At 31.4% G+C, this 14,019-nt stretch overlaps 3 protein-coding genes across 3 annotated transcripts; 2 read left to right on the top strand and 1 right to left on the bottom strand.

Annotated features, from left to right (window-relative positions):
- Positions 1–763: 763 nt before the first annotated feature.
- On the top strand, positions 764–3,727 carry LOC123907555 (probable serine/threonine-protein kinase PBL15). Its single transcript, XM_045957869.1, has 5 exons — positions 764–1,235; positions 1,975–2,110; positions 2,206–2,339; positions 2,489–2,612; positions 3,109–3,727. The coding sequence occupies exons 1-5, from the start codon at positions 819–821 to the stop codon at positions 3,555–3,557; spliced, it is 1,260 nt and encodes a 419-aa protein (XP_045813825.1). The 5' UTR covers positions 764–818; the 3' UTR covers positions 3,558–3,727.
- Positions 3,728–4,937: 1,210 nt separating this feature from the next.
- On the top strand, positions 4,938–6,566 carry LOC123907550 (D-inositol 3-phosphate glycosyltransferase-like). Its single transcript, XM_045957857.1, has one exon. The coding sequence runs from the start codon at positions 4,968–4,970 to the stop codon at positions 6,426–6,428; it is 1,461 nt and encodes a 486-aa protein (XP_045813813.1). The 5' UTR covers positions 4,938–4,967; the 3' UTR covers positions 6,429–6,566.
- A 294-nt stretch (positions 6,567–6,860) lies between these two features.
- Positions 6,861–12,691, bottom strand: LOC123907549 (protein NUCLEAR FUSION DEFECTIVE 4-like). Its single transcript, XM_045957856.1, has 3 exons — positions 12,251–12,691; positions 7,855–8,786; positions 6,861–7,693 (listed from the first exon to the last, which is right to left on the bottom strand). The coding sequence occupies exons 1-3, from the start codon at positions 12,557–12,559 to the stop codon at positions 7,207–7,209; spliced, it is 1,728 nt and encodes a 575-aa protein (XP_045813812.1). The 5' UTR covers positions 12,560–12,691; the 3' UTR covers positions 6,861–7,206.
- Between the last annotated feature and the right edge of the window lie 1,328 nt (positions 12,692–14,019).

Below are 14,019 nucleotides of genomic sequence, written 5' to 3'. Positions count from 1 at the left end.
TAAGAGAAGGTGATACCACATTTCCACCTGATATCTTTAGACATTGGGAATGTGAGTCGTCTCATCTCTTTTATATATTCATCAGTTTCTACATTCATAGTCGATGTGAGGCTAAATACTCATATTTGAACTCAACAATCTCTCGTCTCCCACATCCTAACTATATTTGATCCAAATACAAGGATGTCACGCCCACGCCCACGCCCACACCCCAACCAAATCATTCAAACTCTGATATCACTTATTGAAAAATCTAAATACTTCATAATTTAAAAGACCAACTTATGAGTGTCTTATCCAACAACTCCATAGACAGAATTGGAAATTCACTTAATCTATAATTTTCAACCTTTAGTAAAAATAGAAGATCAATCAAACAGTTCACACTCATCCACATTGCATTACTATCTCCATTCCTTGAGTAACCAAGCCAATAAAATAAGCATCTAATTTGTGACCACCTAAAATAGTAGTGGAGTAGTCAATCCTCCAAAAAGTCAAAAAGATTTTGGTATATATTTTGCATGAATACACACACTACAACACTATATAGGTATCAAATTAAATACACAACAAGATAACATAATAAATAACAAAATAAAACATGACAACATAATTTCCCTCAAATGTATACTAGAGTGGTTAGAGAGTAGTTAAAGAAAAAAAATTAAAATATATCATTCTTCCTCTGCCCAATTCCTCTGTCCCTTTCACTAACAAAAATAAAAATATTCAAAGTATATTATATAATCTTTAGTACATTTATTTGGCACCACAACACAACCATTCAACACAATTCTCTTCATTTTCTTTTTGCAATGAAAGAATCATCAAAACCATGGAGACCATTTACATCAAATTGTTGCACAACAGAAAACCAAACAATCTTAAAAAATTTCAGTAAATGTAAACCTTCACGTTCAGATTATTCTAAGAACATTGCTCCTTTACCATCTTTTAGGAGACTTTCTTTTTCTGATCTTAGCCGTTCCTCTTCGACGCGAATCAATGAAGATCTTGCACTTTCTTTTGGTTCTGATTTGTGTGATTTTCAGCTGAGTGAACTTCGAGCTATTACGCAGAATTTTTCGAGCAATTTTTTGCTTGGTGAAGGTGGATTTGGAACTGTTCATAAAGGTTATTTAGATGATAATTTTAGACAAGGTTTGAAGGCTCAACCTGTTGCTGTTAAGCTTTTGGATATTGAAGGTTTACAAGGACATCGTGAATGGCTCGTAAGTATTTACTTCCTTCTGTCATTTTTTACAAGAAACAGTTCATTTTTTAAATTTATTGAATAACTGACATTTCTGGTCTGTATTATAAAAGTCAATTATTATTTTTTTATAAAAAGGACCAGAAAAAGTATTAATTATGCAAAAAGGTTTCATAGACACAAAATATTTCCTACACATGCGACACATGGTCAATCACATGTAAAATCGTGATTATTTCAATTAAGTAGATCATTAATTTAAACCACTTTCAAAATTTGTCATATTGTGGTTAATAATGTAATTTAATTAACCATAATTTTGACCGTGAATTGAATTAATCGTCTACTTAAATTTACTATATTTTAAATGCGATTAACCATTTGTAGCATGTGTAGAAAAAGTGAGTTTCTAATGTTTTTACACTAATGCAAAGTCTTTAAGTTTTTTGTGTCAATGAAAAAGTCATTTACTTTTGACATAAAGTTGTTATTAGAATCTAAAAAAGAAATATTAAAATTGTACCTTTTTCTTTTGTTAATAAATTTCCATACATTAAAAATTTGTAGTTGTTAAAAAATAAAGTACTTTACAGAAGATAGACATATGGATTATTGGATTGCATTCTAGTGATGCTTGTCCAAAATAGTGTGTTAAAAATGTGATATTGTAATAATTGATGGAAAAGAAATTAAAATATTTAAATAAATTTATAATTTGTTGAAGTGATTTAAATAATATTGGGTTACTTGGTTTGCAGGCAGAAGTGATTTTTCTTGGGCAGTTAAGGCATCCAAATTTGGTGAAGTTGATTGGATATTGTTGTGAGGATGAAGAAAGACTACTTGTCTATGAATTTATGCCAAGAGGAAGCTTGGAGAATCACTTATTTAGAAGTATATATCATAATCATTGTTTATTTTTATTATATATACATGAATTAATAAGGCATATGTTACACATATCATAAAACCACTATATGTTATTGCAGGACTAACATCAATACCTTGGGCAACAAGATTAAAAATTGCAATTGGTGCTGCTAAAGGCCTTTCTTTCTTGCATGGTGCTGAAAAACCAGTCATTTATAGAGACTTTAAGACTTCCAATGTCTTACTTGATTCAGTGAGTACTGACAGTGTAAAAAACGTTTAGACTATTGATCAGTTATAACCGTTGGATCATTAATTTATTTTATTTTTTTGTAGAAAAAATATTTTATTTTAATCATACTACCTTAAAAGTTATATAAATGATGGTTTGTGCATTGTTAGGACTTCACAGCAAAATTATCAGATTTTGGACTTGCAAAAATGGGGCCAGAGGGATCAAAGTCACATGTTACAACAAGAGTTATGGGCACCTATGGATATGCAGCCCCAGAATATATCTCAACAGGTAATTGTTCAAACAAGTGAATGAATCAAGAGATTCTAACCCATTTTTCATTGTGCTACCCTAACTTTGGATTGATTAAATTAAGTTTATGATTCTTTATTTATAATTGGTTATAGTCCGTAGAGCTGTCAAATCGAGTTGTCGAGTTCATTCCCACCTTACCCCTCAGCGGACTAACCTGAAAAAGTTGGTCGGGCCAAATCAATCCGTAGTTTCATTAGTGCTACGGATTTGGTGGTATAGCCTTGTCTAAAATATGTCGGGCCGGACATGGCTGGTGAAAGCCCAAATTTTAACTATTTTAATTGGCCCAACTTATCCCAGCGAGTCTACAGGGCAGGGCCAAAATGGCCCAGTTGTTTTACGGTTTGTAATTAAGGAGTCCGACCTAACCTAAAATACAGGTTTTTCGGACCAGCCCGTTGGACTAGGCCAAAATTGACAGCTCTAATAACTTCCTTGTCTCTAATGCAACATATGAATGTTTACATTACAGGACACTTGACAACAAAAAGTGATGTCTACAGCTTCGGAGTAGTCCTGCTAGAACTACTAACAGGAAGAAGAGCGACGGACAAATCACGACCAAAGACAGAACAAAACATTGTGGATTGGACAAAGCCTTACTTGAGTAGCAGTAGAAGATTAAGGTACATAATGGATCCAAGGCTTGCAGGACAATATTCTGTCAAAGGTGCAAAAGAGATAGCACATTTGGCATTACAATGCATAAGTTTGCATCCTAAAGACAGACCAAGAATGGCAATGATTGTTGAAACACTTGAAAGTCTTCAACAGTTTAAGGATATGGCTGTAACTAGTGGACACTGGCCAATATCATCAAAATCTACTAAAAATGGAGCATCTAATAATAATAAGGTGAAAACTAGAGCAATTAGTGCAAATCAGAAGCAATTGGCTCCAGTTAGAAGCAAAAAAGTTTGATTACTATGAATTATATTAGAAGAGTGTCTTTTAATTAAGAGTTAAGTATCACATGTGGTATGGCTAGATTGATTCTTAAGCCACCCTATATATGTGTAAATCTATAAAATACTAATATGCATGCATGTAATGTTAACTGTATATTGTATAATAAAATCTTTCTTTTCGTATCCGAGGTTTTCTTTTCGAGTCTGTCTAAAAGTGAGCGAGACCTAAAACAAACTTTGAGGTTAGGTTTTTTTATCGACCTGTGTAGACTTTTCGCCTTATAAAGACTAATACTAATAAGTTTCTTTTAGTTCACTGCTAAGATTTTAGTAGTCTCATTCTTGGATCGATCGAACTAGAGTTAATCATCTCAACTTCAATAAGCTTAAAAGAATTTAAGGAAAGAAAAAATATTTTGTAACATGGTTTAGAATAAAAGTTGCTTATTGCTTTAAGTTGAAGCTATTCCATGTGATTTCAAAATCAATGACCCTTTCATTAGAACAAGTAACTGCTATCTATTGAAAGGCAAGGAAGAAGAGTAAATTTTTCAACTGCTTTAGGACTGAGCTAATCCTACAACTACGTCACATAGTTTGACCTCAAATTATACATTCCAAAAATGATGATGAGATTGAATTGTAAAGATTTCAAATTATGTGAATCTTTTATTTGTGTCAAATCAATTGTTCTCGTTGACTTTTATTAAAAAAATAAGCTTCTTGATGGAGTTGATTGAGTGACATAATCAGCTTATCCTTTTACTTTCTGCATAAAACAATTTTCCTAAAAAATAATGATGAGCCTAATGTTTCATTGCTCAATTTCTTGTATATCAAGCAAAAAAAAGGTAGCCCTCTAATAATGAATATCAATTTTTTAAGTCCATTCTATGTGTATGTTGAGTGTGTGCATGTTAAATACAGTTTATGACTCAAACTTACGAAACCTTTATCACATGGATCCACTTTTTCTTCTTCAAAAAAGGGGTGTGAAAAATGCACTTAAAGAAAATCCAACTTAAACACTTTGGGTGCGTTTGATTCGTAAAACAGCAAGAACTGAACAGAACAACACAGGACAAAACAAGATAATACAGGACAGGACAAAACTGTACCGGAGAGATATAAGGCGATAATATTTTTATATATTCAAAAATTAAATAGGTATTTTCATATTTTTTATAGTTGTACTGTGAACAAAAAGTTGTCCTGTAGTTTAGTGAGGGACAAAAAAATTTGTTTTTGTCCTGTCCATTGCTACCTAATTTGTCCAGTCCCATGATCAGTTTCAAATCAAACAAAGTACAACAAAAGTTGTCCAGTCCAGTCCCCTGTTTTTTAGCAAATCAAACGCACCCTTTTTTCAATGCTTTAAAACTCATATATAAGCTCAAAGTTTCATAATCCCTTTAAAGAATTAATGGCTTTTAACAACAAATTCAAGAAGACTAATTCACCTTCACATTTCAATTTCTGCTTCACCCTTTTCATCATTTCTTTCTTCACAATACCAACTTTTTTCCTCCTCAACAATTTCACCACAAACTCCAAAGGTGCCAACCTTACCAAAAACTTTTCAGGTAATCTTCTTTCAGCTGAGTTTGCATGGAACAGCCTCTCATTTTTACAACACAACCCTGCACCTATAGTTCTCAAAATTGCAGTCTTTTCTAGAAAATGGCCTAGCGGAACCGTTCCCGGCGGCATGGAACGCCATGCTCACACACTTCATACTGCGTTAGCTCGCCGCGGACATCAAGTTCATATCTTCACTTCCCCTTCAGAAGATGAAACAACAACAGGAACAACTTCAATCTCGTCAAAAGGTTCACCGTCTTCACCTTATATTCATTATCACGAGGGCGAGCCGGGTAAGTGGCGTTACAACAAAGCATGGGAACTTTTTCTCGAAGAAAACCAAAGAGATCAACCTTTTGATGTTGTTCATTCAGAAAGTGTAGCACTTCCTCATTGGCTAGCAAAAGAACTTCCAAATCTTGTTGTATCATGGCATGGCATAGCATTAGAAAGCTTGCAATCAAGCCTTTTTCAGGACTTGGCTCGTCTACCAGACGAGCCAAGATCACAAGATTTTGAAAAAGGGTTACAAGGAGTTGTCCCTAAGGTTCTCAATGAGATAAGATTCTTCCACAAATACTCTCATCATGTCGCTATTAGTGATAGTTGCGGCGAAATGTTAAGAGATGTTTACCAAATTCCGAGTAGAAGAGTTCATGTGATCCTCAATGGTGTCGATGAGGACGATTTCAGAGAAGATGTTGAATTAGGAAAAAAGTTTAGAACCGAAATCGGGATTCCAAGTAATGCTAGTTTAGTATTTGGAGTAGCTGGAAGATTAGTGAAGGATAAAGGTCATCCACTTCTTCATGAAGCATTTTCAAGGCTTATAACAAAACACACCAATGTGTATCTGATTGTAGCAGGTTCTGGACCATGGGAGAATAGGTACAAAGATTTAGGGAACCAAGTTCTTGTTCTTGGATCAATGAATCCTTCTAAGCTAAGAGCATTCTATAATGCTATTGATATTTTTGTTAATCCTACATTAAGACCACAAGGACTTGATCTTACACTAATGGAAGCTATGATGATTGGAAAGCCACTTTTGGTATCAAGGTTTCCAAGTATTAAAGGAAGTATAGTTGTTGATGATGAATTTGGTTATATGTTTTCTCCAAATGTGGAATCACTTTTGGAAGCACTTAAAGAAGTTGTAAAGGATGGTAAAGAGAGGCTAGAAAAGAGAGGAAATGCTTGTCGCGAATATGCAAATTCTATGTTTACAGCAAGAAAGATGGCATTAGCATACGAGAGATTGTTTCTATGCATAAAAAGGGATACATTTTGTACCTACCCTTGAGGTTAATTTAGGATAGATATTGTTTCTTTTTCTTTCTGTAATTGAATTTTTCTGTTTCTTTAATTCTATATGACATGACTATATCATAATTTTGAAAAAAAAAATTATCATTTGGATATATTTTTCTCATAAATAATAAAGGGGTTGGGATTGTGATGATTGTGTCACATATACATATTGTTACTCCCTCCGTTCCTTTTAAGTTATCATTTTAAAGTTATTTATTTATACATACCAATGAATAAATTGTTACTTTTGATGGAATTATTAGTCATTTTCCTATAATACCCTTAACTATATATTATCTCATTACATCTATTTCTTTCTCTACGATAAATACTTAAGGGTATTATTGGCAAAACAATAAATAATGTCGCATTGAACTTTGAAAACAAGTAAATGTGAAAAAAAAATTTCTACAAAAGCGACAACTAAAAAGGAATAGATGGAGTAATAATATATAACAGTTAAATTGTTAATCAATTCATTATCTGTTACTTCAGAAAACATACAACTTACAAAGTAGATTATTTATCTGCTCACTTTCTCCCCGAGTTACAATCTCAAAATTTCACGAGGATCAAGACTCCGCCGACACAATTTTTCAAACCTCATGTATCCAAAGCTTCCATCCTTATTTGCTTGTTTCATTGTGGTGAAGAGAACCAAAATCCTAACTCTTTCTGCCTCCAAAATCATGTCCTATACATGTCAAGCTTCTCTGCAGTTATCAACAATTATGTATGATATGATATTCACATCCTTGCAGTGTCAGAAATCAAGACACAGTCGATTGTGCTGAAATACGGTGTCTCTCGAAACATTCATAAGCATGTTTGGTTCTTAAGAATAACATCAAACTAGAAATTAATCCTATGACAGATATACATCCCCACGATACAAATGTCCAGAAATAGCATTGTCTTCCCATACAAACTAACGAATTGGACATTATTATGTTCCCGTTTGCAGGTGCGGAGATAGCATTAGCATCATAAACTAATGCAGCCAGAAAACCATAGAGAAGGGATCCAATTGGAATATTTGTAATAAGAATGTTGTGATTGACACTAAGACTGTTAGCTCCAAATAGCTCGGACGTAACTGCCACTGCAGCTGCGAATATGAAGCCTGAGCTCAAACCGATTAGCGCAGTGCCTATATTAAGTGCCGCAGCACTATCTGATGAAGCCAGAAATATGAATGCAATCGGTGTTGGTATTAGTGCAATGGTTAGCCATCCTGTTCTCGCAAAGTAGACCTTGCTGTAAATGCGGAAAAAGTGACCGTCAGTGTCATCACGTATACGGAAAATACAAACAGAGAACACACGTGATTTGATCACAAAGTTCAGCCAATTTTTACAAGTTCGTTTAAACACTTAATTAAGTATTTATATCAAAAGATAAGTCAAAAGAATACTTACTTTCGAATGTAGTCCGGCGTAGCTGAAAGCAAACGGCCAAAGAAAGAGAACGATGAATATAGCGTGACAAGTGTTGACGTTCTTGAACTGTGGCCTAAAGATTGAGCTATCTGTCCAAGATTATTGCTGTAAACAAGACCAATAGTACCTCCACAGAAGTATGCAACATAGTAAAGCCAAAAATCCAACCTTTTTACAAGAACCGCGGCTGAATGTTCTTCTCCAAGCATTTCCAATTGATCCTGTCCGAAAAACTTGTTACAATTCACATCACTACTTTTTGCCCTCTGAATTCCATATCCATTTTCACCAAGTAGGCTTTGACCGTCTCCATTGCTGACATTACGAGCGCTGTTTTCACGTGTAAGAAGTTCTTTATGAAGCTCAAGATCATCAACATGAACAAGAATGAAGCCAGTGTTTTCAACTTGAAGGCTCGAATGAACAGTGCGGTGAAACCAATCTCTAGCATATATAATACCAGGAATACATAACGGCGAGATTAAAAGTATAAGAGCTCCACCAAAGTAAAATCTCGATGTAGCTTCGTCAGAAGTTGATGAGGCAAATATAAGGAGATAAAGGCCAGTGAAAACCGCTAAAATGTTCAATGTGAGAAATATAAATGAGTTGTGACGAGCAGCGTGTGGAGAATAAGTGTCTGATAAAGGCGGTTGGCGAAGGATTGGAGGTAATGCAGCAATGGAAGTGAGAAGAGGAACAAGGGCATTTAAGAGAAGATAGAGGTTATCTGATGAAGGGTTTATTGAATTTGCGGCGAGAGTGTAGAGTGCTGCACTTACACCATTGAAACTGACAGTGAGTGATAATGCTAAGGGTCTGTTAACTGGGAAATTTTTTATGCAGAGAACAAAACATACTGTGTTGAACCAACATATGCTACAGCCACTTAACAGACACAGAAGAAAAACCTGAAACATGAAAAGTCAAAGCTAGTCAACTTCACTATAATTCTAACAAATCATTTATATATTGCAACTCTATTAAAATTATTTGTTTAAGCTATAACATGTTTTCCTATAGTGAATCATACAAGTATACAACTAAAATAAGAACTTTTTACTTTTTTAATATACTAGTCTATCGCGCATAAACCTATAGAGACACTAATCTCAGACGTAATTAATTGTGATTCATTTAAGATATTTACTTCATACTATTTCCGCTAGAGTTCTTTAAACCAGTAATGTTTCGAGGAAGACTAAAATATTTGAAGTGCAATTCAAATTAAAAGAAAAATTCCAAGTTGTTAGTATTTACGTGGATAGTTTAATAAAAAAAGAGTAAACAACCATTTTGATTTTTGAAAGTGTCATTTGTCGTCATAGTAGTCCCTAAATCATCAAAAAAACATTTTGGTCCTAGAAGTTCGATTCAGGGACTCTAAAATGTTTTTTGATGATTCAGAGACTAATGTGACAATAAGTGACACTTTCAGGAATGAAAATGACTGTTTACTCTAAAAAAACAGTGCTAGCAACACTCACTCTAATCATCTTGTCCTAATACTCAATCTCTTTCTAAACTAAGTATTAGCGTTCATGTAACATCTTGTTTGAGGTGTATCGATCCTTTGCTGAAATAATTATTTACCAGACTTTACTTTATTTAGCTCTCAATCTTAATTCAGATTATATTGCGGCTCATTTTTCATGTAATCCATAAGCTTATGAAAAGAAAATAAAAACTTGTATTAATACTTGTTAACTTGCTATCATTATCATAATTTTTCTAAGCTATCATTTTCATTATTTAATATATATATATATATATATATAATTATTATGGTAGTTGGGACCACAATAACGTACAATACAAAAGAACAGTTAAAAACGTCATAGAAATGAAAATGACATATAAGATTTTTCTAAGGAAATTCACAAGTTAGTTATCTCTCACTTCTCCTATGTTACTAGCTCTTATTATTCACAAAATATACGGTCCATTCAAATTCAAAAACGAAGCAAAAAAAAATACAATGTTTGGTAAGTAAGATAGTACGACTTTGGAATCTTATCAACTAGAAAGAAAAAGAGAGAAAAAACAATAAAAATGTTTGAAAAACTTTTTCTATCAACCGTTGCAATGGGAAGTTATTCCTATAGCTGGAGGCCACACATAATAAGTGCCATTATTCCTCCTAGTACTATAGTAAATTCTTTCAATTTCAATAAAGATTTATAAGTATAGTATATATTTTCAAAAAAAAAAAAAATAAGTATAGTATATTATTGTTTAAATTGTTCAAAAAAAAATTAAAACAAATATTTTTTTGGACAAGTAAAACAAATATTTTTATTAAACTAAATTAATTTAAATAATTTAATTATATAGTTTAAGTATAGAATTTAAGTATATACTTTTCTTTTTCTTTTCTTTTTTGAGAAAAGTATATAATTTTCTTAAAAAGTACTAATAAAAAAAATAAAATAAAAATTTATCATCAAAAGAAAAAAAGCATATTTTTGTACCAAAAAAAAAGTATATGTTTTCTCATGTTCAAAAGTATTTATTCTTGACCTCACTCCATAATATTCTTTCATTAATATCTTTAGAGTATTGTTTTTGTAACTATGTCATTGCTGCAAAATATCTATCACTAATATTTTTAGAGAAACTAACTGACCACTTTAATATGATCTAACCCAAGACTTGTTAATAAATTAAAAGTATTTTTTCTCAAAAACAAATAAATTAAAAGTATTTAAAAATGTAAACCAAAAAAAAGTATTTTAAAATAGAAAATATTAACTAGTGTCCGTACGACACTAATTAGAAAACCTAAAATAAAAAGTTTGTTAATATATTTTTAAAATATAAATAATGTTATTTTCAATACGAAATAATCCGACCCTTTTAAAACAAATATAAATTAATAATTTTTTTATTTATGTTCAAAAAATCTTAAACCACCTTCTTAAGAAAAGGAACTAAAATGGGGAAGTAGTACCCCACCACAACAACCATTCATTCATATACCATTACCACCGGTCAGTCAAGGTTTGCCCAGGTACGGGTACGGTACCGCCGTATTGGTATCTAGTACGCGGTATCACATTTTTAGAAAATTTAAGGTACATGAATGTTAATATAAAATATTAGAAAAATTATTTTTAAGTGAATTATTATCATCATGCTTTGAAGATTTAATTTTTTTTTATCCACCGTCTCAATTATTTTCATCAAAAATGAAAGATAATTGAAATATAATAAAAAATTATAATATTTTAAAACATTTTTCAACAGTCAATATATTTTTTCCGTATTGATAATCATAAATCAACCAAATAAAAATGGGTACGGTACGTACCATACAAGTACCATGAAATATCCGGTAATGGCACCATTTTATAAATACTGATGCTTAAGGCAAAAACTAAAGGTCCCTCCCTCTATATATGCGACAACCTACCTATAAATTAATTATCAACATTTTGTTTAAAAAACACTTACACTGTGTTTGGATGTTCAAAGAAATAGGAAAGAAAGAAATAGTGAAGAGAGAAATAAAAAAGATAGAAATAAGAGAGAAGTTGAGTGGAAATTCTATATTGTTTGGATGAATAGAAATAGAGAAGAGGATGAGTAGAAATATGAATGGACAAAACTTACATGCATTTCCATACATGCATTTCTTACTTTTCCACTCACAAAGAGGTGGTTATTTGTGTTTTTTCATTTTGAAAAAATAAAAGAAAATTATTTTTTAATAAAAAAAACTACCTCTTTGTGAGAGGAAAAGTAAGAAATGCATGTATGGAAATGCATGTAAGTTTTGTCCAATATGAATAGAGAGAAATTAATAAAAATGAAAAAGACTAATTTATCCTTCATATTTAAAAAAATAAAAAATAAAGTTGAATATTAAAACTAAAAAAAAATAAAATAAGGAGAAGGACATTGTGGGAAAATGCATCTCTCCACTCCTTCAATTCACAAATCTCACCTATTGAGGAGAGATTTCTTTTGGCATGGGACCCACCTAAAAAATTTCTCTCTCTCCTTATTTCTCCCTTTATCCAAACTAAAGAAATACCTTATTTCTTTACTATTTCTCTCTTCTTTATTTCTCTCTCTCATAAATCTATCAAAACAAACATAGTGTTAAGAAAATAAATTATCATGTTATTGTTAAGAAAATTTCGATAATCTCTAAATATACAAGATAGATTATTCCTTTCAACTGAATTTTCTCTATAAATTTTCTTCGTATACAGAGTCAGAAATCAGACATGTAACCGAGTATTAAGATAGTCTAAGTCCCTTAACCAATTTAGTATTGGTCAGAAACACTTAAATTAAACCATTATTACTAATTAAGACTAAAAGAAAATAATGGAAATGAGAAAAAGAGGGCAAAGAAAAAGGAACTAACCAGAAAATAAGGCAAAGAGATGAAGTTATTGATGAGAAGAAATTGAAGGCCATAACCAATAAGACCCATAGAAGCAGAAATAAACATAACAAGAGAAATAGGAAGATACATAAGAGCAAGACCAGAAGACCAACCAAATACTTTACCCATATCACTAGCAGTTGCTAAGTAGTTAAGTTGAACTTGTGATATTTTAAGAACAGATTTCATTGTTGATGAATATGATGAAAAATCAAAATTTGTTCCTGTAAATGCTTGAATCCATATTGTTGCTATTAGTATCATCCATTTTCTTGATTGTCCTGCCATTGTTGTTTTCTTGTTCTTGTTGTTTTCTTGTTCCAAAGGAGAAGGAAGAGGAGTGGGAGAGAAGAAGAAGAAGAAGAAGAAAAAATGGTTGGTTGGTTTGTGTTAGTGTCTCTCTACGTGGCTTTGTCTCTTACATTGTGTAGATTTGGATTTTCTTTTATAATAAAAAAATTAACTAAAATTAACCCCACAGAATCTCAGATTTGAAAAATAAATAAATAGTATAATCAATTTGAAAAATTGTCAGATTTTTATTTCATAAAATAAAAACACCAGATTTTGTCTCCTAAAATTTTCTATTTTATTTTATTTTATAATAGAAATTCTTTATATTTTTAGAGATAAAAAACTTGTTTAACTCAATAATAAATAAATAAATAGAGTAAAGACATATTTTAATTCAAATTTTTCTAATGAAATCCATTCACGGTAGCACAATAATTTACTTATTTAGGTATATTAAAGAGTTTAATGGACATACATCGTCACCGTTAAAACTTATAGGATTTTGTGAAATCAATAGCAATGCAATTCCAATAACACATCATGTGAAATCAATACCAATAAAACAAGAAAAACGTTAAAAATCTTATGGTATGGTTCAAGGGATGGACTGCCTTTCATGCCTCAACCTCAAGGTTTGAAATAATGAAACTTTTGTATAAATGTTTTTTATTAAGTAGTATAGTAATTAAAACGGTTTATTTATTATTTTCATAAATGTGTTTTGCATATATTTTTAAGAGAATTGTTTTTTGGATTAAATAAGATTTTTGGTTTTAAAAATATCAAAAATTTTAATTTTAATCCCTAAAACTAAAAACAAAACGTAATGATATATACTATATATATATCAATTACTTGATGAATTTAAAATATAAATTTTTGCTTATAGTAACAAACGAAGATCGAGTATTTCTTAAGCTTTTCTGCTCCAACATCTCATCTCGTAAAATGTTGTAATAAATATTGAAAATATAAAACAAATTTTGTTAAATATTGAAATGACTTAGGAAAAATAGAATCTAAACATTTAAAAATTCTGAAATTTCATTTTGGCATAAAAGAGTTTCATGTCTAAGGGCGTTCAAATTCTAAAATTTAAAAACATGTAAAAATTTGCATTTTTTTCCTAATAATTTACTTTTTAGTTCTTTCCATAAAAGAAAAATGCTTTTTAGGCCCCCCTACATTACTCTCAGGCCCCCTGTCTTGACCATTTTGCCCTTGAAACCAGTTTGGAACTTGTAATATGAAGCTCTAAATACTTTCGTATTCTAAATACCAAAATAACACTTGCCAAGTCTGGTACGTAACTAAAAAACTCACCGTTTATTGTTTTTGTTTTATGCAGAACTTACATCTGTAAACATGGAGAGACTTAAAAGAGAATTTGTAACTGTTGGTTTAATTCACCTCCTTATGTCGAACAATAGTGAGGTTTCATTTCAGTCTCTTAA

This window comes from Trifolium pratense, linkage group LG2 (genome assembly GCF_020283565.1).
Source record: "Trifolium pratense cultivar HEN17-A07 linkage group LG2, ARS_RC_1.1, whole genome shotgun sequence".
In the NCBI taxonomy this organism is placed as follows: Eukaryota; Viridiplantae; Streptophyta; class Magnoliopsida; order Fabales; family Fabaceae; genus Trifolium; species Trifolium pratense.
This window is presented reverse-complemented; position numbering and strand designations above follow the sequence as displayed.